Raw genomic sequence first — 26,131 nt, 5'->3', positions numbered from 1 at the left:
TTCCAGTTAGTTAAGATCTGGAAACCCTGATTTCCGTCGTCCGTCAGCTTATTGAGGATGTGGGACGTTAGTGATCTTACTTCCCGAAAGCAACACTTGCTCCCGGCTTGTTTGACTGACGGCCCACTACCATCGTCTCACAGTCCCTTCTCATCGTCATTCATGCCCGGCCTTGAATCACACCCACACTTCCACTGTCACTGTCAATGTTCTTCGTTCTTTTCATCTCTCTTTCTTCCTTTCTTTACCTTTTTTTTCTCTCTTCCCATTTGTTACACTACGATCACCCACACTCAAACTTCAAGCTGGCCGATGTTCTGCCCTATTCTGTCATCATCAGCATCATTTATCGTTATTCTTTTCGAGACTAGTTTAGCTTGATTAGTGCCCATTACTTTATTGGTCACCTCCAGGCGTCTCTCGAGCCCCTGCTGGCCCAAAAGGAGGAAGAGGAAGATTCATGCACAATAATGCAACCTGCCTACCTTTCACGCATTCCACATCTTCCGGCGCGCCCTTGGGACTCATTTGTGTAGTACCACCCCAGGTATGTCTTACTCGTTTTGGATCTGCTGTGATGACTGATAGATTGTTGTCTTCCAGGCCTGCGGGACGAGCAGGACCAATCGAATGAATGAATGATAGAGCTTCCTCTTTGCGTGGATGTGAAGGCGTGGCTAGACGTCGACACATTTGTTACTGCAAGAATTACTATCGTTCTCTGAGGCTGAGGTGCAAGTTCTGATGAATGCTGGGTTTCAACAACTTTTGACGTAGTAGTACACGTTTACATACAATGGGGTGTCAGACGTATGGTACAAGATAAACAGTAACACTGCCGGCGCGCAATTGGTGCATCGCAAGAAACGATCGAAAAGCATAACGGAGAAGCCCAAAAGCCCAACACTTCCTTCATAAGCTCAGAAACTCCACTACTCCTGCAGCTGCTGAAGCCAATAATTCAAGTTCGCACGATCCTCATCCGTCATCGCATCATCCTCATAACGATATTCCTGATCTTCCCCGATATTCATCGGTTCAACGCTAGGCCACAATGCACCCCGCAAATTAAGGCTTAGTGGTGATGAAGAGGGAGAATCGGCTTGATTTGCTAGGAACCAAGGCACTGCTGCGAATGAGGAGACCGGATCACGTTGTTCGTGGATGTATCCCTGTCCGTCTCCCATGTTAACCATGCTCACAGAGCGATGGGGGCCTGCTACAGCGATCGGAGCTGGGGTTAAGTGGTGGTCGATATATCCTTGTTGGGGCATCTCCATGCTGAAGAGCGATGGGGAGGGTGGTGAAATTGAGCTTGCTGAACCCCCCACTGGATTTCGGTAGCGCCATGCATCCAGATGTCCGAATGGAGGTGCGGAGAAGGAGGACGCAGAAGTCGAAGCTTGGCTGGGGGAGGGAGGGAGAAACGCAGAGGTGGAAGAAGGGAGCACTGGTATTTGGATCGGGTGAGAGGAGAATGATGAGGTGGAAGATGAAGAAGTAGAAGCTTTCATTTGGGGAGCTGGGAATGAGTTGTGTGGATGATGAAAATCGGAGATATTGAATGGAGCATCTAGAGGTGGGAGAACAGTGTCCAGCGCTTGTCCCCTCCCCCTTTGTTTCCCTTTTCGGTGCGAGGTCGCAGTCGTGCGCTTACGAGAAGAGGCAGAAGACGACCTCTGAATAGCTGGTAGGATGATCCCCTCATCTTCCACCACTCTGGGAACCAACTGCCTGCGCTCCAGCACGGGCTTTAGCTGTTCTTGCATCAGGTTCTTGAGGATGCCCGCGATGTTCGTAGCGCACTGCCACGATTTCCCAATCTCGACGAGGTACTGGTGGCAGAGCTTTTGCTGGTCCAGAGCAGTCTCGAGCTCGTTGCGCGCTAAGCGGGTTCCGGAAGTTGCTTGAACGCCCCATAAGAGGTACACCGTTCCAGCTGAGAATACTGCCTGTGCCAGAGTGATTGGCGTGTATCGCAATGTGTAGAGAGAACGCCAAGTCGCGAGTAACTCCATGATGTTTTTTGCGGCGCGCTTGCAGAGCTGAGTAGAATGAGATGTCAGTGATTGAGTTGATCGAGCACACTCATGGCATACACACCTTGACGTGGTCAATCTCCTTGTCAGTGGAGCGAATAAGCTTGGCTCTGCGGTGGAAGAAGGGACGATGGAGAAGGATGAATAGCCACCAATATGTTAGGTGGAGCATTAGCCGGTGAGGCGTCGCCGTTGACCGGGAAGCGATGCTGATGTCAACTTCTGGAGAGAGCGAGCTTTTCCAAGTGTTGAGTTTGATGCTTATAAAGAAAACCGTCAACAGCAGGCAAGTCCACGTTTGCAATCGGAATCTTACTCGATGTCAGTGATAAGTTCAGCAAGAACCACAGGGCGAGAACGAGCCCGATTGAGATTATTGCTAGATGATAACAATAACCATGTCAGCTCCATTAAACTTATAACCATCATCAAACAAAAACTTACACAACATCCATAATGCGGCGTGCGATCATCAACAACTCGCAAGTCACCGCGAAGGTTTTCGAAATATTATTAGCTTGAGGAGGGATGCCAGCCGGTGGATGAGACCACGGCATCTCATCCAAATCCGTGTCCACGAAAGGGACAGGGACCGATGAATTCAATGGGGATGTGACGCAGAAGTCACGTCCCACATACAAGGACCAACACACGTCCTAAGAAAAGGTGAGAGGATCATCTATGAGCGGTGAGAGATTGACTAACCTGCGAGAATGTGGTCCAGTGCGCCCAATTTCGGTCAAGCCTCTCAGTCTCGTCGATGAGACCGAGTTTGACCCAATCCGAGCAATCGACACCTAGACCCACTATCGTTGAAAAGTTTCAGAGACATTGCGCTGCAGGTTATACAGGGAAAGTACAAACGGGCTTGACCCATCCGGGCACTCATGCCTGTAACACAATCCCCATCTTCAGAGAGTATCGCCAAAGAGTGAGAAGGCGACTGACCAAAGTAAAGAAACCCAAGGGTCTGATCCCCTTGAGAAGCATGGAAGGCAGCCAGGAAGTCTAACGCATGCACTACACTCAACTGAGGTTTTTGGCATTCAACCTCTAGATAGCATTTCGCAGTATCAGCGAAACACCGACGGGACTTGAGGTCCCGGATGTTTGGGTCATCGAGAAACGCCGTTCCCAGGGCCACGAGAGCATTATGCAGCATGGGGGAGTAATGTGGAGTTTTGGGCGGGGTGTGGGAGCGCGGAACGGCGAGTGCTCGGTACATGTCTCGAAGGAAGAGGGCCGGGACGATGCGGAGACACCAGGACGTGAAGAACTTGAAGAGAAGGTCAAGGGCTCTGGTAGTGTAACTTATATCAGCGCTGCAGCATCTTGAAAGAGAAGAGACACAGAACGCACTTGTCATGGGACCTCCTGTCCAGGAGGACGTTGGACGGGAGGTGTCTCGACCAATCAAAGTTCGGATTATAGTGGCTGTCATCCACACCGTCTGCCAGCAGTATGTAAGTCGCGTCAGGGTTCTCCGCGATGGCTGGGAAACGAGAAGGCCCCTCGACTGGGAGAGGAACTTGCACAAAACGGAAGACTGCGGTATTGCCATGCGCAAGAAGAAACCCTCCTTCTTCGAGCTGTATTAAGAGTGAATAAACGAAGTATACCTCTGATAGGAAAGAGAAACGCACGTTGAGGTTCCGGGTGGGTATGCACAATTCTCTGACTGGAGATTCATTTTCCGAGTCAGACCCGGCACCAGTCTCTTCAATTCGTTCTGGGATATGGTCTGCCATATCCCACATTGCGTCTGTGGGCCGAAGGCGAAGGTATGATGTGTCTATGTCACCCCCATGCTCTCGACAGCATTTGTCAAGCAGCTTTTCGAGGTGATTAGCGTATTCCCGGAGCGCCTCGATGTTCTTCTGCATGGATTCGAAGAGAGCCTCGGTTCGAGCTTTGCGGACTATAGGTTCTCTTGCCCATGAACACTGTTGTGAAAATGATGTTAAACGGGGGAGTGTTGGAGTGGTTTTGCATACCTCTGCTTCCCGACCTGACTTAAAACAATGACCACATACGGGTCTCTGATTGTCACACTTTGTCTTCCTTGAATAGGGAGACTCGTTCAATTGTGCATCCCCAGAAAAACTGATTGAGCGTACTTTCGACGACAAATGTTACATGCTTGCGCAGAGTAGGGACCCCGCACATTGGTGGAACTTCCTTCGTCGTCGCCCTCAAGGTTCACTTGAAAAGAACCTTTCGATTTAGACGGAGGTGTCGGCATCATAATATGATAGCGGAGGGATTGTGAAAGCTCAAACAACCACTGATGCAGACATCTTTATGAGTTCACCATCCTGTGCACGTTGCCAAATACGCACCGTCAAGAGGATGTATTGTGCATAGCATCTCCCGTGTCCTTCTCTGTCAACTTCTCGGAAACCACACGGATGTCAGGAATGATTGTGCACAGCGCGTCTAATCCACATACACCCTGCATGAAGGCCATCGTATCGTAACGCCAGAGCAACTGACACTCTCGAAGACGAGAAAACGCGACCGCTATCCGTGAAAGTCTTTTCAAAACATCGAAGAGTAGATGACCCGCCAAGTTGTTGAGGATGTCGAATTTTCCAAGTTCCCTTGCAGCTTGCTCGTCAACTCCAAGAGACGGGCCAGTTCAAATATGGATGCCGCACGTGATGTTCGGAACTCGACACATTTCAGCCACCACTAACTTGAAGTAGACGCCTTTATCCGATAACACCGTGACCGTACTTAACCTTCGACTGACTTATCACAATTTCACATGTTGGTGGGATAGTATATTACAGATATTCAGCCCCTCTCATCCAAGATTGGATGTGAATGGGTATTTTACTATGTGCCTGCCCACCAATTGCAATTGAATGTGATCTTCCCCCGGGTAGAAACTACACACAATCTTGAGGCGAATGCTCGGGGAGGGCGCGCAAGATCTGAAGACAAAATGAGGCAATGCACCGGGTCCCACCGTGCCATTGAGAAGTATCTACCACCTCGCCATCCAAAGAAATCACTTCCAATTGATCTACCGGAATCTTCGTGAAAGCAATGGTAGCAGGGCCCGGGATGACAGCAGCCAGATCGACAAGGCCCATCAAGGCAAACGCAAACGTCCATCCATGATCAACTGGGCTGAATACCGGTGCAAGGTCATCCCAAAAACCTCTCCCAGTACGACGGTAAAATACCGGGGGCATATGACATACGCTATCGCGCAGTGTCGCAACAAGTTGGAGAACAATTGCGGCTTGGACACTGTTTTGCTCCCCGTAAGCTGAACGCATCAGAAGAATGCCGTATGGCAGGGTGTCGACGGAACTGGGAGGTGCTAGGGCCAGTTGGTGAGTTGATACCCCGAATCGACGATAAAGAGCACAACAGGAGGCGGAAGTGATGACGGGAGGTATGACATTGAAGCTTTGGGGATTGTTGGGGGACAGTGCGGTGATTTGTTGAGAGTCGTGTTTCATGATCTTCTCTCGATTCACCCGTGTGCATTCCAGAATGAGCAAGTCCGTCCTCTTGTCTGTCGATGGGAGCGTGCCCGCAGACTCTTCGACGACTAGTGAGTAACCGAAGCCTGGCGCCGACAACCTGGATAACAAGCAAGTGAGAAACGAAGACATTGAAGCTACCTCCGGGTAGTGGGATTGATACCGACTTGTAAGTTCCTCCACTCCCCGATATTGCCCAATAAAAAGGGTCTACTTTCGTAACGACTCGGCCGCTTTTTTGAAACCCTAGGAACAAACCATTGTGCTCAGATTTGGGAGCGACTTTTGAACCAGTTCCATCGTCTAACAACATCCACTGTTGATGGGGGCCACCAGAGAAAGGGCGCGAAGTTGCTGTACGAAATGAATTAGGATATCTTCCGAATCTACTTTACTTGTTGAAAGGACCTTTATTCAAAGCAAAAAGGTCGAGCGGCTTTCCGCCGGAACTCACAATAAACTGGGGCCCGTCTTCACATAACACGCAATGAGAATCATGGAAATGTAGTTCGGAATGACACTTACAAAAGTCAAACATCGTCCCCGCCGAGTCGCTCCCATCACCAGAACCCAATAGGGACAGCATAGAGGTAGCGGACAGCATAGAGCTAGGGGACATTGACATGCGATCAGCAACGCCAACCACAATTTATAACGGAAAAAACCATTGTTGTCACCGAACACGTCCTGTAAGACGAGGCTGGATTCTTGCCTCTTCACCCCAAGTATCCAGATATGTTGGAGGGCGCTGACCTGTCAGGATAAATATAACGAGGCACCTGACATGGGGCTGTATGTTGACAGCGATCATGATGCCGGAAAAGCCCACACTTGCCCATACTTCTCAGTAGAAACAATGTGAGAAGGCTAACAAAGTTAAGCCCGACAAACATCGCGGATTTCTCAGTGCTTGGAGGGCTGGCCCTGATCAAGCGAGAAAGTTGAGACGTTGCTTGATTGAAGCCGATTGCTATCAAAAATCCTGTCTTTTCAGAAACATTTCGTTCCTGCGGCGTTAACATTGAGCGTTATGAGAAAATCCAGCGTGGGTTTTTTGAGAGGCCTGTTGTTTTTCACGAAGTTCTTTGTGAGATGTAGTGGTGGTGCACAATCCTCGGTATGTGTGACGACCAGTGACATGGTGTGACAGAGCGTCACAGGCCTAATTTCTTGAGACATTGAGTTTGTACTTTCCACATCGCCAATTCAATAGATGTTTTGCAATGAATACAATGATATTAAGTGAATGAATCCACTGGGAGAGTTTTATATGAAATTATTGTATTTATTATTCCAAAAATGCGAAATCAGCCTGTTCTCCCTGCCAAATGTGGCAGTCTGGAGAGATTGGACTATAACTTTTCAACCACAGCATGTATGAACATGATTGGCAGGAGGATTTTACTTAGAATTTAAATTCCAATCGATCTACGAGTCCAGAATTTTTATTTGTGGCCCATGTGCCAAGATAGCCTTGAAAATGAGCACTTTAACATGGTTAAGGGGTAGTAATTAAAATTCTGGACTCGTAGGATTAAAGCCACATACTAATCGATGATTTCGTCTCTGCAAACCTAAGCCACAATCCCATCTGTTGTGGAGTTAATAGCTCAAGCAAGCAACCTTGGGCTCATAGGTGGTGCACAGCCACTGATCCAATTCCAGAATGAGTTGTGACCATTTCCCTTAGTTTTTCTTTTGTAGAATAGTTGTATAATAGCCTACCTGATACATTCAAAGTGGTGTAATAATGCTGAACATGAAAAATATCTAAAGAAAATGCAGTTTTCTGGCAAACATCTCATTCACTCTCATAGCCCTCAATATCCTCCCAACCATCCTCCTCATCCTCCTCATCCCCCTCTTCCTCTGACAGATTAATATTTTCACTCTCACTCTCCTCATCTTGGACAAGCTTCCAAGCACCATTTGTATGCAGATCAATAGCATCTACAAGTGCTTTGCGGATATCAGCAACTTTGGTTGGCATTGGCCCCTGCTTGAGATTTGGAGCACCTGCATTCTTAAAGAGTCTCAATTGGTCCTTGAGGGACACACCTTTGAGTTCTGGGATTTTTTCCTTGTTGAAAACAAGTTCCAACTGTGCAATCTGTTCTGCAGTTGCCTTTGCATTTCAGTCCCGAACCTCCTTGCGTGCAGTTTTCTTGGCTTGTCGTTTGTCATGGAATCGATAAGCTCATTGTGCCTCTTCTCCTCCTCCCCATTTACCTCTCGTCCAAGTTTATGTATATACTGATAGTCCTCCTCAGTAAACTTTGTTGCCATAAATGCTTCTGTGTTGTTGCGGAAAAACATTAACAAGGCATTGCAACTGAGAAGTGTAAGCTGAGGCTGATAGTGCATGAGGCGTCAGAAAGACCCTAGCAGACCTTCATTTTCATCATTTGTTGCAGGCATATGTGCAAGCTCCCTTTCCTCTGCAGTTGCTTCATCAATTAAGCCACCTGGTGCAAATTCTGATGTGAAATGTTCCCATGTTTGTGCTGCTCCTTTGAAAAATGCAATCAAAAGATTGCAGAAGTGAGGGAGTGTAGGGATGAGGTCAAATATCTTCTTTATAACTGCAGGATTCTGCCACTTCTCACCATCTAGAGTAGCTGTTTTGTATGATTCAGAAAGGTCTAAGTCTTTTCCAATGAGAATGTTAGGATTTGCAATAATTTTTTGCATATGATCATAGACACAAGAATGAAAAGGACCAAGGTCAAGCATGTTCTTTTTTTGGGCATCAGAAGTACGGATTGCTTTCATATATGGGTATGAAACAGCCTCAGCATAAATTGCAAGAACAGCAAGCTCAGTGACTGTTGAAGTGCAGTGGAGAGCCTTCCAGAGATTTGATTCCATGTGATTGAGTGTTGGATTTTGCTTGTTGATGTGTAGACTTTCAAGAAAATCCTTGAATTCATCTCCATAGAGAATAAGAGCTGCAGCAGCATTACAGTATGACTGGAATTGATTGTTGGATGTATCAGGAAATGTAAATGGAACTCCAACATGTTCCCACCACCAATAACGAAAGATATCATGGTGGCCCCTTTTACTGTCTTTATGATTGAAGATTGCACCTGCAATTTCTGCAGTTTTAATTGCACCACGTGTTGATTTGTGAAAAGCTCTGTCTTGAGCTGGGGTTGGGGTGTCACCTTTCTCAAGAGCAGTGTCTCGCTCTTGAACCACAGGATCATTATCACGATTGGCAAGAAGAACAGGGCATTCTTCCTCAAGTTCATTCTCAATCCACCAAGCTGCCATTGCTAGATACCCTCCCTGAATAGTGTTCAGATCCTTGTGGCAACCACAGCCAGCCCAGATAAACAGCCGGAAAACATGTTTTTCCTCATCAGAGAGATTATCAAACTCTTCTTTTCCCAACTGAGCAACTGCCTCTTCAATCATTTTGGCCTTCCTCTCAGCCTTCTTGATGTCAGATAATTTGTTCCATTTGTTTACCCCACCAGCTTTTCTAATCATTTCCTCTTCTGCTTTCTTGAAATAGTCACAAACCTCCTCTAATGGCATTTCTAACATTTTTTCCTCTCCAAGATGTTGATCAACAGCCCAAGCCTTCAGAGTCTCAAGCAATTGGGCATCTTTTTTTTCCTTTGAACAGTGATCAGTACTCATTCCTGCAAGTTTGATCAAAAGATTAATAAAATTGAGGAGTCCACCTGAGTGCTTTCCAAGAGGACTTTTATTGTAGAGGTCAATAATTTTCTTGAGACCACTCTCCCAGTCTGCAATAGCCTCTTCACTAGATCCATCTTTGGATGATTGAATTCCAAAAGTTCGGGTTACTCGTTGCTTTGAACTGCCTTCTGGTGAAGTGTAATCCTCAGCAATAAGGTGAACATGGCGGGAATTGTAGTTGATGCTATGATGACCTGTACCATCTGCACTAAAAGTCATACTTTCTGCTTTTTCCATCTCATATCCAAGCTGAATTTGTGCAGCAAAATATCCCTCATGAAGAATTCGAGAAACAGAAGTGCGGCTGATGCTGCCAACACCTGTTATTCCTGCAGATTTGAGGACAGTTGAAATAACCTCACCAACAAGGTTTTGTGAGCAGCCAGCCTTAACAAGTAGACAGACAACATTGCGTGTTTCCTCAGTGAAGACACCCTTTTGCATTAAATAATGAACTGATCATTGGTTTAAGATCTTCTTCTTGACTGAGGCCATTGCTTGCTCCTTTTGTTCTTTACCATGTTTGACTGCCTTGCGTAACTTGGAAGCTTTGTTGCATAATGTCTTCAGGTCAGAGTTTGATTCAGCAAGCTTGGCATGGGATTTCTCAAGCTGCAAGGTCCACCTAGCCATAGCCATGGAGAGTTCATTATGGAGAGTGTCATTCTGCTTCTGTAGTAATGCAATAGCCTTATGTGACTCATGAGAGCCTCTCAAAAGCTGCTTAGAAGTCTCTTTCTCTGCAGTCTTAAGGATCTCTACCTGATTCTGTAATTGGGTCAATTTTTGTTGCCCTCTTTTTGAGGTTTGGCGCTGCATACGAAGCTCATGATATGTTTTCCCATGCTTTTCCTGCCAAAGGGCAGAGCTGTCCTTATGCATGTGCAGTTCCTGATTAGCCTTATCAAGCTCTGATTTAAGTCTGTGGCATTCTGTATCTCTATCAGCAAGCAGATTCTCCAGCTCCTTAATTCGTGAGTTTGCAGCCTGTAAGCTATTCCAGAGATCATCTGTGGCAGTCTCTGAAGCAAAGGCAGCTCTCTTTTCAGCAATAACCTCTTGTCCTCTCAAGTGAGCTACTGCAGCCTGCCATTTTCGTGCTGTTCCTGGTGCCATAACATAAAACTACAGATGTTGTCACTACTAAGTGGCCAAGATGCAGGTGTTGCCTGAGATGAGAGTAACCAAGAGAACAAGCAAAGAGCAAGAGAGACAGGCAAAGAATGGAACACAGAGAAAGGGAGAGGGCAAAGAATGTCCTGACAAGAGTGGCACCAACAATACCTGCAAAGATATATAATTTTATAGACTCCAATTAGTTGATTTGCCTATATTCATACCTAAAGTAGATGTTGAATTACTGTATAAATCCTAGATTTAAGACAAAAATAAGATATATATGAATTTCTAAAGCTCAAGCACAGATCCTTACTTGTATTATGGACTTGGATGCTTTTTGATAATAAAAAAGCAGTAAAAGCACTAAAATGGGGGTGTTTTGGGGTTATAGGCTGTTGATGTGGTGGTAAAGTGTAAAGAAGCTCTCTTGAAGAAATCCAGCAACATCCCTTCATACATGAGGCTGGCCATGCATATGCCATGTTGTGCACAACCCATTCTGGAATTGACTTAGTGGCTGTGCACCACCTATGAGCCCAAGGTTGCTTGCTTGAGCTATTAACTCCACAACAGATGGGATTGTGGCTTAGGTTTGCAGAGACGAAATCATCGATTAGTATGTGGCTTTAATCCTACGAGTCCAGAATTTTAATTACTACCCCTTAACCATGTTAAAGTGCCCATTTTCAAGGCTATCTTGGCACATGGGCCACAAATAAAAATTCTGGACTCGTAGATCGATTGGAATTTAAATTCTAAGTAAAATCCTCCTGCCAATCGTGTTCATACATGCTGTGGTTGAAAAGTTATAGTCCAATCTCTCCAGACTGCCACATTTGGCAGGGAGAACAGGCTGATTTCGCATTTTTGGAATAATAAATACAATAATTTCATATAAAACTCTCCCAGTGGATTCATTCACTTAATATCATTGTATTCATTGCAAAACATCTATTGAATTGGTGATGTGGAAAGTACAAACTCAATGTCTCAAGAAATTAGGCCTGTGACGCTCTGTCACAGCATGTCACTGGTCGTCACACATACCAAGGATTGTGCACCACCAGATGTACACCACCAAAAGGTCGCCAGGTCACAGACACCTGGATCAAATGATGTAATCACACCTAGTTTCCATGTCGCGTCAACCCATTGACAGCTGGGTGCCGTGTGAACTTCGCACTAAACACAGCATGGCACCGGGATACCTGTCCCTGGGGTGGAGCGAGATGTTGAGGACAGGTGGTCATTCAGGGAATGCTGGTATATTGGGCTGGGTATGAGCTACCAGGGTTTACATGTTTACATCTCATTTTCATAAATTTATTCATCCTCATTTGCACCTTGCTTTATTTCAATTTGAGAACATAAACAAAAGAATAGATTGCATTTTGACAACAGGCTACACAAGAGTTATATACTCTACTACTCATATAGGTTGACACTGTTTGTGGTGGTGTCAAGTGGGCTGATCTGTAATAAGGTGTTGGATGAGTTGGTAGGCCGTCATGAAGGGTTACTGGGTACGTACCTAGAACAGATGCACGAACAAGGTAAAAAGGAGGGGTGTGACGCGATGTTGCTCACCTGGACGTTGTTCGGCGTTCGTCGTGCATTGTTGTTGGTCCATTGCTAGTTGTCACATTGCCGTCGATGACATGGCCCCTGTTTCTTATGTGAAAAAAAGAGAGGAGGGGTGTCGTCTTGCTCACCTTGATGTTGTTCGTTGTTGTAGATCATTGCCGATGGCAATATGGCCTGGGCTCCTTTAGTCAAAAACGGAGGGAGAGGGGTATAGTGTTACTCACCTGGACATTCACCATTGTTGGTCGTCCTCGTTTGTCGGCATTTGTCTTTTGCAAGTTGAGACGGCGACGTGGCACTGCTTTCTCATGTGAAAAAAGGAAAGGGGTACAGCAGTCACCTTGCTCACCTTATTTCAAGGGGATGGTGACAATGATTTGCGTCGTCACCATCTGGACAATGTGGCATGTCCGCTGGCGTGCCAGGTCGTCTTCATCCTGTTGAAATGTGGTGCGCTGACAGGCTGGTTACCTGGCATTGCATCGTTGAGGGCATTTGAACGATTGATGCAGGGTGCTGGTGGTTATTGACAGTGGTGACAGAGAAGAATGGTGCTGGAGACAGAAGGTGAGAGTGAGGAAGGTTGAGCTGGGGTTGGAAGTATTTGAACCTGCGGAGTGTCTGAGTTTGAAATGACTTGGGTGAAATTTCGCTCACTGTGCACGGCAAATGTTGTTACAAGCTGTATTTGCATACGACTAATGTATATTTCAAAGTGCAAAAGCACTACATTAACTGTCTCTTACATAGCCCTTGCCTTTGAGTGAAATCTAGCAGTTATACTAATTTTGTGGTAAGGTGGTCTCTATGTTTACAGCAGAGCTGGTGCCCATGTATGAACCAGCTGATGGCCAGCTGGGCCTGGGCACAGCATGTGGATCAGGTAACTCACAGGTGACAGATTTGATGAGCATCAGGAAATTTGGCAACCCGCCATCAACCTGTGCGCCAATTGGCGGTGTAGATGAGTGAATGCAGTGGTAAAAAAGATTGTACTTGGCAACCCAATTGGGCGCGTAAATAAAGACAAATAGCCGGACCACTTCCCACCCTACGCTCGCTTGAGGCGAAGACGAAATCGGTATCGCCGTACACTGGGCAAGATCAAGCGATAAGCAATGAGCGAGATTCGGCGAAAGCTGGTTATCGTCGGTGACGGATGCGCTGGCAAGGTGATCCTCTGGATCCTCTGGACCACGTCCAGTGATCGATTTGAATTTTATTCCGTAGACATCCTTGGCAATCTTATTCACGACTGGAGTGGTATATCAGGTATGAATATTGAATTTACACTTCTTCAAAGGAAATATCCCAACTCAACCTCATAAAATAGGCATATGTTGGGACTGTGTTTGAGAATTATGTCGCTGATGTCGAGGTGGATGGAAAGCATGTCGAGTTAGCCATGTGGGACACAGCCGGGCCTGAGGATTACGATAGGCTCCGTCCTCTGAGCTACCCCGACTCACATGTCATTGTTATATGTTTCGACATTGGCTATCCTGATTCACTTGAGAACATCAAAGAGAAGGTGCGAACCAGGTTTCTTCAACATGATGTCCTCATTGATTGATTGCATCTACTTTATCGTGTACGTGGTGGCAGTGGATTGCGGAAGTGAATCACTTCTGTCCAGGAATTCCTATCATACTAGTAGGCTGTAAAATCGAGCTTAGACGCGATCCGCAAACCATCGAAGAGCTTCGGAAGCAGCACCAGCGCCCGGTCACTTATGAAGAGGTGAGTGTAAGATTTTGTCGTCTAACAGAAAATTGTAATCCAATGCACCTCCATGTCAGGGGTTAGAAGTTTCGAAGAGGATACAAGCAAAGCATTACGTCGAATGCTCTGGAAGAACTGGAGAGGGTGTACGTGATGTGTTTCAACTCGCAACACGTGAAACACTTCGTCCTCGGAGGAGACCTGTTAAACCTGTCAAACCCTCGAAAGGTTTTACCCTGTTTAAAGGGCTACTTAAGACTGGGCCTAAAGCCATTGAACACGACACGGAATCTCAATCAGCCCCCCCTCTAGATGCTGCCGAAGAGAAAGAGTTGAGGAGATTATTGATTGCAGCTACTGCTGCTGCCCCACAGGCTCTTACAAAGTTCAGATTACTGATCATAGGGAAGACGGGCTGCGGCAAAACAACTATTTTGAGCAAGGTATATACCCCTATTTTACTTGCAACCCTAGTAAATTCAACTTGTTCAAGGTGTGCGGTGGTAATATGGTAAGCGAAACTCAAAAATATTAAATCTGCACTACATGCTTCACCTTTCAAGTGGATCGCCCTAGTACAACGGTAGGTGAAATTTACCCAGATTTCCGTCAAGAGTTGAACCGCCATGCAGAGAGGCTCTCACAATATCGAAAAAGAAATTGAGTTCGAACGGAACAGCAAAATCATCGCTCACGATTCTGAGGGCTTCGAAGCAGGAAAGCAGAACGAAGTGGATGTTGTCAGGAAGTTTATTGACAGAAGACCTCAGGAAAGAGATATAAATCGAAGATTGCACTTGGTGTGGTTCGTCTTGCTTCCTTCTCTATTCATTGTGAAACCGGTCATTTGAGTTCATCGCAGGTACTGCATGGAGATGAACGCACGGCCTATTCAACAAGCGGAAAAGGATTTTTTTTCGACGCCTTTACAAGGTATATTTTTATAAAACCAGTATCTTGCTTCAATTTGATTTCCCTCGAAGTTCCTATTGTAGCTATTGTGACGAAGTTTGACACATTTGTTCAAGATGTGCAGCAAAAATTAGAAGAATCCGCTGAAGAGGAAGATGAGGAGGTTGACGACGACGATGTCGAGAAGCTTGCCGAAATACAAGCTGATATGCAATTTGAGCAGCACTACAAAGGGCCTTTGAACGATATGAAGCACCCTCCGAAGGCGGTCGTGACTTTATCTAAAGGTGAGATACTTTCTGTCCATTCCGGCGATGATTAATAGAAAGTATAGTGCATGAGTCTTCCCCGGACGACAGCCGCTTAGCCAGATTGATCAGTGAAACTCTGAAAGTGCTAGAACTTACCGAAACAGAACTGCAAAGCAAAGAGCGGAACATTTACGACCTCAGCACCTTCTTCGCGACTGCTCAGAACGCTGATACGGAAGTCAAGCTTACAACCTCAGCTTCGTGCGTTTTTATCTTGTTTGCCAACGTTGCACCGGCACTTATACTTTTTCAGAGACGGATTAAATTGTAAATTGCTTCGCTGAAAGTTAGAGAATCCCAACTAAAATTCATTTTCAAAGGGAATCGTGACAAGGACCATTCCATGCCCATGTTCCGTAGCGGACCTTTTATCAAGACATGGGAAACATATTGGACTCACCCGAAGTCTGGATCCCAAGTACCTGCTACGGTGAGTGTCTGATGAAGTTTCTGCTGGTTGATTAAGCTCATCGGCACTTCTAGCTTGTTCGCCTTTTGGAGAAACATCTGGACAGTAGCCAACACTACATAGGAGATCCAAGATCAGACTTTTTTGAAGTGAGAGATGGCAGTCCCAATCTATTGAGGTTCTGCAAGTGGGAGCAACGTGTAGCAGGTAGGAGAACAGCGAACATATTTTCATATTTGATAACGGCTGATTATGTCGAATTTATTCAAGACACAACGCTCATCATGGAGAAGATTCGAGTTTTCGATATCAAGGACGAGTTGAAGACGCTCGAAGCGTTGATCAAGTGGTATACCCAGCGAAGCGATACCGTCACGTACGTTCGTAAGGAAGTTATGCGACTTTATCGACAAAGAAAGTGGGAAAATTATCAAGTTCCGAAGCAGTGGTCTCGGAGCGTTGCGCAACCCCTGGTCGACATAGTCTGCAATCGGCCAGTGGAAGTTCCGAGCTAATTGTTGGCGGAATTCATTAGGGCCGTTTTCTGCCTCCATCTTTTGGGGAATCATTCTGTATTGGAACCCGGTATATGGTATATACTCACTGTAATCTAGTTTGGAAGGAAGGAATTTTAAAAGAGAACTCAGATGCAAAACATCACATCCAGCACCTTTTTTCCCTGTCTTTCGGTATGTGCGCCGCTACGGCGTGGGCATACCTGGGTTTCCTAGGGCGGCTCTCTATTCATCGTTGCCACTGACTGATTCGACTCGTAAATGCTGAGGCAGGTCAGCCGAGATATAATTCACATTAACGATCTATCAGCACACCTTTCTTTGAGAGATTAAGAGTACGTACATCTCTCAAACTCGGATTTTCTGCCTTTTTTGAAAAAAAGCGCGGCGAGCAGTTCGGCGACTCGAGCATGCATTGCAAAGATAGGCTGTGTGCGGTTAGGGCCCTGTGATAGAAGTTGAACATGAGAAACCGCTACGTTGTTCTTGCTCGATCTTCGTAACTCCACTGGCTCTTGGTGGCATCTAAAAAAATCCATCAATGGGTAGCTGGTGCATATGTACGTACAAAATATTCACTCTGGGAGTCTTCTTCGGGCCGAAATTTCCTAGTTCCAAACAATATGACGTCACAGGAAACTGAGTATCTGCAATTTGCGTTGGCTTCCTTGCTCGACGCTTGGACGATCTCCCCCCTGTGGGCACCAGCAACTTGGGAGGGCATGAAAAGCGTGCAAGTCTATTTATATGGAGACGCGTGGTTTGAAGAGTAGCGATTGTATGTCGATACTAGCTATTGGTGGCGTGGATCGTACGCGTAAATGAGTGAATGAAACGTCGAGGTGTCCGTGAAATAAATAGTAAGTAGTCCATAGTATAAATAGCGTTCAAAGCGGATCGTCTGTCAAGTGACAAGAATGAGGTGAGGTTTAGGTGATATGCAGGTACTGGATTGTGATATACAGCTTGCCAGTGATTGATCATGGATGAGCACGCCGCCGTCGGCGCATGGCTCGGTGTTGGACTTCTGTCTGATCAACGACGTGGTGGACAGGCGACCCCGCACCTCCGACAGCGGTGGGTGGTTGGTTCGAACTCGGCACGTCCAGCTCTCGGGCCACTGGAATGGCGGATCCCAATACGACAGTTGAGGTCGAGGACAAGGCGAGGATGAGGGCATATATCCACTGGCAGCGCATGGCGAGCGAGATGTACTGTGGCGGCCAAGGATGAGATTAGTCGTTCACCTCGTTATCTGAGACGAACTTACGATGCGAGAGTCAATAGAAGAGCAAACGTAAAGGTGTATGGGGACGTTGACGTTATATGTGCTTGCGAGCGGCGATTAGATGGTGGTGGTAGAAGTCTAAGTGGTGAGTACAGCCTAAGAATAATTTCAACGCAGGCGTTTACACGCCGATGAAGGAATTTGAAAGTTGCACCGCAGTCCGGTCGACTCGGAGCAGGCTCAGCCCTGTTCGAATTGAATTTGGACTCCGAGCTAGCCGCCGGACCGGTTCACTTGATAGCTCTCCTCCTCCCATCATGACAAAACACAGCAAAAACAATACAGCATCCTCCATCTTCAGCTACGCAGAGTATAAGAAGCTGGACTATGGCACGAAACGCGTACGTTTCCCCTCTCCCCCTCTTATTATCAGCTAACACAATGGACAGCAACGTCTAGGCAACGAATCAATGCGTCGTTTCGACGCATGCGCACTATGCCTCAACCGCGCTCGGGAGCCTCTAGCTTGCACCGAGGGCCATTTATTCTGTAAAGAATGCGTATACACCGATCTCCGTACATCCACATCCATATCTCGCAAATCGAGTGGTAACTAACTTGGTATGGGATAGTGACACAGAAAAAGGACATCAAACGACAAAAGGAACGCCTGGACGCGATGAAGAAGGAAGCGGAGGAGGAAAGGACACGCGTTCGAGCGGCTGCGCGTGAACGTGTTTTGCTGGAGTTTGAGAAGGGGCAGTTGGGGTTAGCTGGAAATCCGACAGTAGCTGGTACCAAGTCTGGTTCTTCTGGTTCCGTTATAGCGAGTGAATCAAAGGACGAAAGTAAGCCGTCTCATGATAATTTCCACGCTTTATTTTCTTATCAACCAACAAAACACACAAAAAGGCAGAGGCACCAAACGCAAATTCGAATTCTCCTCAACAACGGTCGAATCCCTCGCCCACGAAGCAGAGGAATCAGCGGTTGCGCAGATCGAAAAAGAACAAGCAGAGGCGCTGAAGCATAAATTGCCCGACTTTTGGCTCCCCTCGTTGACGCCTACGTTTACGTCTAATGGGCCACCGCAGTCGTTGATGGATATTAAAGTCCAGACGACGTGTCGGGGCGGGACTCCGGCGCATCCTATTGCGTGAGTCTTCCCCTTTTTTTTCTTTCGTCGTCGCTGTCGTTTCTTATTCTTGTGCGTGTGGTGTAGATTGAAGAACCTGATCCCCGTCAAATTCACATTCTACTCCTCGGGTGGCACCTCCCAATCAACCGAATCCACATCAGAGTCAAAAGTGAAGAAAGACGAACCAGAACCAATGTGTCCGTCATGTAAGAAACATCTGTCAAATAGCTCAATCATGTTCTGTACGTCCTTCACACTCCCCAGACCCTTTCTCTTCACCTCAAGATGGCTTATACTTTGTGTGCACAGTGATGAAACCCTGCGCCCACGTAACCTGCAAGACATGCACAGACTCACTCGTGCGTCCTGCAAAACAGTGTATAGTGTGTGATACGCAGCTCAAGGAGAAGGATGTTATTGAACTTAAGCGGGAAGGTTCGTTTCTTTTCGTTATTTATCTGCAGTCTCCTTGTTTTTCTTCCTTATCCGCCTTTTTTCCACTTTATCCTTTTGGTTTTCGGTCCTTGTGTGGGGGTTCGGGGCCCACGTTTGTTTGTGTGGATTCACGCTTTCTTGTGTGGGGGCTCAGGACCTCTTATGTGTGGATTCACGGCCCTTACGTGTGGGCCCATGACTCTCATGTGTTGGTCCATGGCTTTTATGTGTGAATTCCCGACTCTTTTGTCTGGGCCCACGACTCTTATGTTATGTGTGGACTCGTACCTCTCATATGACGGCTCACGTCTCTTATGTTTGGATTCGCCACCGCATTTGTGACTTACGTGTGGGCTCACGGCTCTCATGTGTGTATTCGCGACTCTTTTGTGCGGATTCGCGTCTTTTATGTGGGCATCCGGCTCTGGTGGATCCATGACCCTTGTGTGTGAATCTATGTGCGGGCTCACCTTCTATATATGGCTCCACGACCTTTATGTGTGGCCCCACGACCTTTATGTGTGGCCCCACGACTTTTATGTGTGGGCTAGCGAGTCTTATGCGTCCCCACGACATATATGTAAATCTTCATGGTTCTTGTGTACTGACCAACTTTTCTCGTAGGCACAGGTTTCGCAGGTGGCGGAATGGCAGAGACTTCGAGGGCTGGGATCGCATTCCAGGGGTAGGTTTCTTTGGTGGTCCAACTCTACGGATACCCTTTCTTTGTATCTGTGCTATCGGGGGCATGGCTAGTGAATAGAACAAGATTACACTGAATGCACCGCTTTTCTCCCAGCCTCTCTATGTTCGAAACCAAACTTATCAGCAGCCAACCATCACAGGTAGTGCAGCCAACACACTCGCCACGGACTCCCCGACCTCAGTGGCCTCTACGATACGGTGCGGCTTTCGAGTTTTGGCTGACTGTCATGGATGTATGCGCCAACGACCCGCAGTGACGGCAAGTGTCAGAACATCGTTCAACCTTTTGAGCACGGCTTAAGATTTCTTCATGCCTTCCGAGTCGACCGCCTGCATCAATTCCGGCCGCATATAGTCGATATCCGACTGCTTCGCTTTACGGTACAAGCTTCCTAAAGCTCAACTTGGCGCCCGCGTAAGGTCGGGCTTCGTTTTTAAGGCTGCGCTTCAGAAGTGCCCACACATGTTGTAACAGTGCGAGTTCTTATATCGGATCCGCACCCTTCAAAGCATGTCAGCACGAAGTTGAAAAGGTTGATTTCACAATTCCCTTGCACTAAAGTGACTGACCTGAAGCACTGTACAGCCTGCCTGGCAAGGATGAACGATCTGCTCTGCCGCCTACATGCTCTTAGTAGATGAAGGGAGAGTTGGCGTCAGCAACATCTATTCAGACCAAGTACTCACCCTTTCATGCCGCCCCATACCAAACCAGGGACTCCGCGGAAATGTGCTAAACAAACTCGGCGGCCTGCCTCACAACGTGGGCAGGCAATTACGTCCAAATACAACCTTAAACATGCTTAACTCATTCTCGCAATCTCTCACAGCGTATCGTTTATAATTTCAGAAGAATGCTGCCCACCAAGGTTACACATCGACCTCTCCACATCGTTCACTGGATTATCCGTCGAAATGTCAAGGAAATCCCCCAACATCGTCGTTCGGGTCTTCACCGTGTTCATCCTCGCCCATCCAATTTCCGGTAGCGTTACATCAGCAGTCTGTGGATGGAGTGGCACGGCCCCATTCTGTAGCGGAGGGTGTTCATCCGGGCAAACCCAACTTCCTTCCAACTCGCAGAAATGCGGTACAGGCTCATGCTGCTGGACTGGATCAAAGGCGTTATGTTGTACCCTTCCGAGCTGCCCTTCCGGTTTTGAATGGGTTGGAACAAATTCCGTTTCTCAGTTTCCTCCTTTCACTGATTGACGAATTTGTCTTTCAGGCAAGAAATCAGGTCGGTGTCGACCCTTGCTTTCTCGCTTCACAGATATCCGAGGCGTGTGCACCTACCAATCGTATGTCTTGTATTTCATGAACTGACTCAAAGCTGAATGCTTTTGTTATAAGAACTTGAGATTTTGATTGGAAACGGAAACTCATATGCCCCTCCCACAGCGAGCGACGCGACGCCTTGTACATGCTCATCTCCCCTTTACTTTCTCGCGTCTGCTTGCGCGTTTTGTCAAGGTGGAACATATGTCGAGTAAGGTCCTTTTATTGACACCCTTCCACAAAGATCATGCTGAGGTGACTCCTTTAGCTGGAAAACATGGTCTGCGGCCTGTACCACAATCGTTACTTCTGCTTCAGGGTATGTCTTTCAGTTATCACCTCCTTGGTAAAGGTCACTGACAATAGCAGTTTGATGGCTTCTGCTTCTGGCATACCAGGTCGGGTACAAGTTTTGACGTTGCAGTTTGATATCCTGACTTGATTTTGATTGCTCTACCACCCAGACCTTCCGCCATGGTCGCTACTAAACGTCACAGTAATTCACATTCTGAGCTCGACAACTCCGGAACTACTTCATTGATTCATTTTATTCTAGGCTCAACCCTCCTTCAACGCCACAATTGCTCAAGATGTGGCAGAGGGGATGCCTGTGCCTGCGACTTCCACTTCTACGGTCATGACGACCCAGACGCTAGCAGGCTCTTCTGCCACGCCGACTGAAACGCCAAGCCCTTCACAGTTGAGCCATTCCAAGTCCTCAATGAAGGGTAAATCTGCTGTAGGCGCCGCAGTTGGAGGTACCATTGGGGGGATTGCGTTGGTTGCATTACTTGCGTTTTGGTGCAGGCGAACTAGTCCTCAGGCACGCTCTTTCGAGCAACCACAGGTCCCTGACAGGGGCTCCAGCTTTCGCACTACTCTTGTCAACGAAAGGCCTTTGACTTCGAGTGAATTTGGAGATGGCCGTGGAAGCTCCATGTAGGGCACAGTGGAGCGCATGTTAATGTCTTTGTATGCCTCTCTGTTACCTACCACGAATCAAGGTCTATTGTCAAATGGGCAGAATCCTCCACGAAGCCTTTGGAACGGTTTCGGTATGAGAATTGGGAAGTCGAATGCTGGTCACTATACTAGTAAGTACAAGGAGGTCGACTCGGAGAATATCGTCACACTGAATACATTACTTTTACTTTCTAACCCTCAAGTCAATATCAAACCAGTCTGTATCAAACAGGCGAAACAGCCTGCCACGGACTCCCAGACCTCGCGCCCAAATCTAAGAAGTCCCCACCCCGGCCCAAACCCTCATTCACCGCAGGTCTATACCGGTTTGGCTCCAACTTGTTCGCAGAGTCCAGCTTGGACAGAGAAGGGACAGAGTTCAGCTTCGTCTGCGAAGTGGCCGAGGGCACTCCAGGGTCCACCGACGTTTTGTGGGAGAGTGAGTGTGGCAACGGAGAATGCGACAGGTGCGGTGACTCCGAGACGGCATATGGATGGGAATGGGGTGAGGATGGTAGTGGTGATATGTCCACGATATCTGTATTATCCTGCGGCAGGACTTTCCGATCACGCGACTTGCTCCAGTGACCGATTTGAGTGGCACTGTCGTTGCTAGTCGTACCGCCTGGCTTGTAGTTATACTGTATGCCTTTTGATCCGAACCCTGATCCGGTGGTGGACTGGCTCCCACCCGCGCCTCGAAGGTTGAGGAGGAGTCGGCAAGAGAGTACGACTTCGAATACTAGTGTTGGGCTTGAGAAAGTGTCAATTGATCGTTGGAGCCAGAGAGGGCAAGAAGATGCGTACGTCAAATTCACAGCTCTCAACCCCTGGGGTGCGCTAGTGAGAATACCGATATTCACAAGGTTCATGGAGAAGATGGCGAAGAAGTAGAGCACCCCATCTCGCCAGATGATATCAAACAGCGCCGTGTTCACCTCTCGCCTCCAGTATTCGTAGGCTTTGTATGCTGTCAACCTACATCACCAGCTCAGCTCATCGACACAAAGATTCCGGGGAGAGGTTGAAGGACGTACAGGAACGTGAGAGCATCGTAGAAGAGGGGAATAGACTGTGGGTGGCGCCAGTGAGATCGGTAGCATGCTGATTAAATGGCAGCAACACACCCAGAAAGTGAGTAACCATGATTGTGGACCCATGACTGCTCCGCAGGGCGGCCTCTGGCCTGCTGGCGCAGTGGACGGGGGAGGAGGGTGCGTTGTGCTCACGGATATGCCGCCGACCACCAGCTCTCCAACGATGATGAAGGCGAGGAGGGCGCCAATAATCCGGCTTTTGTTGTAGATCTGAGGCGGGTTGGGCTAATTGGCAGTGAGGGGAGAGGGAGGTAGACATACGGCGAAGACTCGAGTTCCAAGGATCATCTGAGAGAGAACGGTAGATAGGAGGGCGCCGACTGGTTCGAAGTAGAACACGTCTATTTGGGGTCGTAAGTGATGAGGGAGAGAGTATGAGGGGTTCGACTAACGTTTACAAGCCCCCGGTCCCCAGGCGTCGGCGACTAGTGATACGACGATACACAATCTGAAATATCAAACTCGACAAAGATGCATATAAGATTCTATGGAATACCCACTGTACCAGCCCGAAATACCGATTCGCTTAAAGCAGCAGAGGTCAGAGGTTACCCGATCTATGCAGTTCGAGGAAGTACCGACCAAGGTACAACCAGCTTATCGGCTACATGGAGCATGATCAGCTATGGGTATGAAGCCAACATCATGATGGACCTACGGTGAATGGTCTCCTCCAAATGCGCGAGTACTCTTGAGGAAGGCACAGAAGCCACTCCCATCCAAACACGCAAAACCTATAGCGTACTTATTTGAAGAGTTCCAGGAGGGAGGGGGAAGTACCACTTACGAGCCAACTGCCCAGATAAGTACAGCCTGGCCTTGCTTTTGCTTCACAAGTACCGAATGCGGGATGGCAGGCGTGGTGCTTGCTGAAGGTCCTTTGGTCGACATACTCAGGAGGGAGGGGGCATTAGAAGCCGATTGAAATCCTTCATGTTTTATATTACAGCGGCGGAATGTGGGTCATACGACCTATCTGAGCGTCTTCAAACTGATAGTCATTAGTGAGGCTATGTTTGCACACCATGTTCAATCAATGAAGTGATAAGTACCGATCAGCGAAAGAGTGCTGAAGCGCCATGTGTGTTGTACCTGAGGGGGGGTGGGACTCGTGTTTGGTGGCTAGGTTTGGGCGAGACAGGGATTCGGAGCGAGGGCAATAGTGGTTGGAAACATCAAGACAGCGACCCACACGGGTGAGTTTCAAGTGGTAAATGAGGTGGGAACAGCTGTTTGACATTGACAGGCATATTTGACGCCCACGGGCCAGGCCAAAACAACAAAAGGATCTACTGGAGTGGTTGTCGGAGCTCGGCTTTAGCTTGTTCCGGCTTTAAGCCCGCTGTACATCCTCCCAGAATTTTTGAACTCAATGCCCGAATTTCCGGACATGACATCAGAGCTAGCTAAAATGTCTGTCAGGAGAATGACCATGTAAAGTCGGAGGAAGATGCCGCACCCGAAGTGCTTCTATGTATGTCATCTATAAAAGGTGACTTGGGAGCGAATGACTCGTGTATTGATTCTTATCTCCAGAGTCTGCCTGCGACATCAGAAATAGGACGAACACTGCGAAATCAAAATTACAAATGCGGTACGAAATGGGTCCATTGGATTGCGTCGTATGCACCGGGAGAAAGGGCCCTCAAAGCCAAAAAGGCTTGGACCAACAGGATGAGTCGAGAAATCACATAGATCATGACGACGATGAACGTCGCGAGGTCTACGAACAACCTAACCGCCTGACCTACTGAAGACATCTTCAAATCATGACTGTAACCAAAATTAAGTAAGAAAAAAAGAGCAAGCATGATGAAAGGAATGGAAGTGATAGCCAAAGAAGCTATACGCCATATTGTTCTCTCCACGACGGTTGGAAACGAGAATGACCAGGCAATACAGTGGATCCCACCAAAGATCGTCGCGAGAGTTGATGAGGTGAACCCCATCGCAAAGCTCTCCGTTGGCGTAACCTCCCTGGCGTGGAAAGTTGGTACCCTTTTCGCCTCTGGCTTGACAGAAGTAGCTTCCCCTGAGCCAATCATGTCGCTCATCGGACGAACGAAAGCGGAGAAGACAACGAAACGGACGGCGCCTGCTGCGCGCTTGATGGCGCGCGAAAGACTAGACATCTGCCCAGCCGACCCTTGTGGTGGCGGCCAGTGGTCTTGAACGTGAATCGATCCCGCCAGGGTATCATTGGATGGTTGTGAGAGCATTGCATCCCTTCTCGTCTCCTCGGGCGTTCTTGCGAAATCCGTCGAAAATCTGCTCTTTCCGGGTACCCTGCTAACATTTTCCACTTCCACCATTTCAACGAACTTGCTCGCCTCGCGGTGGTCTACCACTTGACCACGGAGGATATAAGATGGCGGGGGTGCTTTCCAGTGGACGGGAACAGGACATTGTACATTAAGCGGTTTGTTCCACCACAAAAAGTACAAGACGCCGTTTAAAACAGCGAAACCCAGGGTGACGAGCTCCAATTCCGTGATGACCATTCCTGATATTGCCCGCGCAACACATTGAACCACAAACCACAACGTCTGGAGAACGACCAAACTCTTTGAAAGGCCATCACCTTTGCTTTTGTCCTCAATTTGCCTCTGGGTGATGTCGGGGAAGTCAATGGTTCCGCGGCTATAGAGAAGCTCCATTTCTTCCAAAGTAAGCGGAGAAACCTCCTTTCCATCCCAGCAAAGCATGAAACCCCCCATTTGGATGAAAAATCCGTGAGTCATCGACCAATTCCGTGCTGAGAGGAAAAATATATTCGGTTTAGCACCACTGACTCATAAATAAGCTATACACACCTCTATATCTCTTCGCCACCCGACGGGCGAAACACCATTGCCTCATTGCCCAAATAATGACAAGCTCAGGCGCAATTACAGCACAGAGCATGATTTTAAAACGCCTCGCTGAGACAGCCCACCGTCGATCGTGGGACGCTGGTATGTTGGGGTGTACGGAGACCCAGGTACACGCGAAGATAGTAATGAGACACCCCCAGATAATATCCCAAAGACTCCTTTGGTCAGTTGGTCCAGCTGAGGTGGGAGCTGGACTGAAATCATCTCGACCAAGGTTGAGAAGAGGTCGAGACACGGCGGCATTGGACATGGCGAAGATAACGAGCGCAGAGATGAAGCTTGACATTGGCGCAAAGTAGAAGCCGTCGGCCTAGCATCGGTTGTGAATGAACCCACAGAGAATCAGAGCCGCACTGGACTGCATTCGACATCGCGACCATGTCAGGGTTACAAAGTTTTGAGGGCCAAGTTTTGACAGCGTTGTGAACAGTGCCAAGCAATTACAAATAACGCGAACCAGCTGACTCTTTGAAGCTCACCAATACCTTCGGTGGCACCAATGAGTTCGAGGAATTATGTTTTAGCGCTTCAGCTTATAGGGAATCCAAGTTTTAACCTCACTCACTCACCGCAATCTCAGCTGATCAACGGGCTC

At 47.6% G+C, this 26,131-nt stretch overlaps 10 protein-coding genes across 10 annotated transcripts; 4 read left to right on the top strand and 6 right to left on the bottom strand.

Annotated features, from left to right (window-relative positions):
* Nucleotides 1-932: 932 nt before the first annotated feature.
* On the bottom strand, nt 933-4,284 carry LACBIDRAFT_312485 (uncharacterized protein; the record flags this gene model as incomplete). The annotated part of the gene is made up of 10 exons (XM_001888160.1): nt 933-2,045; nt 2,104-2,350; nt 2,484-2,695; nt 2,745-2,845; nt 2,904-2,930; nt 2,988-3,337; nt 3,399-3,628; nt 3,683-3,982; nt 4,034-4,100; nt 4,157-4,284. The coding sequence occupies 10 exons, from the start codon at nt 4,282-4,284 to the stop codon at nt 933-935; spliced, it is 2,775 nt and encodes a 924-aa protein (XP_001888195.1).
* Nucleotides 4,285-7,146: 2,862 nt separating this feature from the next.
* LACBIDRAFT_333549 (uncharacterized protein) lies at nt 7,147-10,363 on the bottom strand (the record flags this gene model as incomplete). The annotated part of the gene is made up of 6 exons (XM_001888159.1): nt 7,147-7,231; nt 7,262-7,289; nt 7,346-7,552; nt 7,595-7,651; nt 7,927-9,702; nt 9,766-10,363. 6 exons carry the CDS (start codon nt 10,361-10,363, stop codon nt 7,147-7,149), a joined length of 2,751 nt encoding a protein of 916 aa, XP_001888194.1.
* Nucleotides 10,364-11,724: 1,361 nt separating this feature from the next.
* Nucleotides 11,725-12,492, bottom strand: LACBIDRAFT_312483 (uncharacterized protein). The gene is made up of 5 exons (XM_001888158.1): nt 12,300-12,492; nt 12,175-12,248; nt 12,079-12,124; nt 11,898-12,031; nt 11,725-11,839 (listed from the first exon to the last, which is right to left on the bottom strand). Exons 1-4 carry the CDS (start codon nt 12,356-12,358, stop codon nt 11,950-11,952), a joined length of 261 nt encoding a protein of 86 aa, XP_001888193.1. The 5' UTR covers nt 12,359-12,492; the 3' UTR covers nt 11,725-11,839; nt 11,898-11,949.
* A 576-nt stretch (nt 12,493-13,068) lies between these two features.
* Nucleotides 13,069-14,336, top strand: LACBIDRAFT_333548 (uncharacterized protein; the record flags this gene model as incomplete). Its single annotated transcript, XM_001888196.1, has 5 exons — nt 13,069-13,176; nt 13,284-13,481; nt 13,556-13,690; nt 13,750-13,846; nt 14,305-14,336. 5 exons carry the CDS (start codon nt 13,069-13,071, stop codon nt 14,334-14,336), a joined length of 570 nt encoding a protein of 189 aa, XP_001888231.1.
* A 198-nt stretch (nt 14,337-14,534) lies between these two features.
* Nucleotides 14,535-16,592, top strand: LACBIDRAFT_333547 (uncharacterized protein; the record flags this gene model as incomplete). Its single annotated transcript, XM_001888195.1, has 9 exons — nt 14,535-14,605; nt 14,626-14,871; nt 15,000-15,096; nt 15,256-15,325; nt 15,379-15,511; nt 15,575-15,688; nt 15,972-15,993; nt 16,130-16,154; nt 16,455-16,592. Coding segments are annotated over 9 exons (915 nt in total), but the record flags the coding sequence as incomplete, so codon positions are not given.
* A 131-nt stretch (nt 16,593-16,723) lies between these two features.
* On the bottom strand, nt 16,724-17,014 carry LACBIDRAFT_312481 (uncharacterized protein; the record flags this gene model as incomplete). Its single annotated transcript, XM_001888157.1, has 1 exon — nt 16,724-17,014. The coding sequence occupies exon 1, from the start codon at nt 16,997-16,999 to the stop codon at nt 16,724-16,726; it is 276 nt and encodes a 91-aa protein (XP_001888192.1). The 5' UTR covers nt 17,000-17,014.
* A 350-nt stretch (nt 17,015-17,364) lies between these two features.
* Nucleotides 17,365-19,309, top strand: LACBIDRAFT_254899 (uncharacterized protein; the record flags this gene model as incomplete). The annotated part of the gene is made up of 8 exons (XM_001888194.1): nt 17,365-17,448; nt 17,497-17,623; nt 17,680-17,809; nt 17,901-18,203; nt 18,270-18,313; nt 18,365-18,427; nt 18,450-18,620; nt 19,245-19,309. The coding sequence occupies 8 exons, from the start codon at nt 17,365-17,367 to the stop codon at nt 19,307-19,309; spliced, it is 987 nt and encodes a 328-aa protein (XP_001888229.1).
* A 931-nt stretch (nt 19,310-20,240) lies between these two features.
* LACBIDRAFT_312477 (uncharacterized protein) lies at nt 20,241-21,546 on the top strand (the record flags this gene model as incomplete). Its single annotated transcript, XM_001888193.1, has 7 exons — nt 20,241-20,492; nt 20,554-20,626; nt 20,679-20,814; nt 20,872-20,922; nt 20,973-21,001; nt 21,068-21,099; nt 21,160-21,546. The coding sequence occupies 7 exons, from the start codon at nt 20,241-20,243 to the stop codon at nt 21,544-21,546; spliced, it is 960 nt and encodes a 319-aa protein (XP_001888228.1).
* A 244-nt stretch (nt 21,547-21,790) lies between these two features.
* LACBIDRAFT_312476 (uncharacterized protein) lies at nt 21,791-22,951 on the bottom strand (the record flags this gene model as incomplete). Its single annotated transcript, XM_001888156.1, has 5 exons — nt 21,791-22,319; nt 22,374-22,544; nt 22,604-22,638; nt 22,694-22,873; nt 22,925-22,951. 5 exons carry the CDS (start codon nt 22,949-22,951, stop codon nt 21,791-21,793), a joined length of 942 nt encoding a protein of 313 aa, XP_001888191.1.
* Nucleotides 22,952-24,246: 1,295 nt separating this feature from the next.
* Nucleotides 24,247-25,822, bottom strand: LACBIDRAFT_312475 (uncharacterized protein; the record flags this gene model as incomplete). The annotated part of the gene is made up of 2 exons (XM_001888155.1): nt 24,247-25,418; nt 25,477-25,822. 2 exons carry the CDS (start codon nt 25,820-25,822, stop codon nt 24,247-24,249), a joined length of 1,518 nt encoding a protein of 505 aa, XP_001888190.1.
* Between the last annotated feature and the right edge of the window lie 309 nt (nt 25,823-26,131).

Source organism: Laccaria bicolor, genomic scaffold (genome assembly GCF_000143565.1).
Source record: "Laccaria bicolor S238N-H82 LACBIscaffold_52 genomic scaffold, whole genome shotgun sequence".
In the NCBI taxonomy this organism is placed as follows: Eukaryota; Fungi; Basidiomycota; class Agaricomycetes; order Agaricales; family Hydnangiaceae; genus Laccaria; species Laccaria bicolor.
This window is presented reverse-complemented; position numbering and strand designations above follow the sequence as displayed.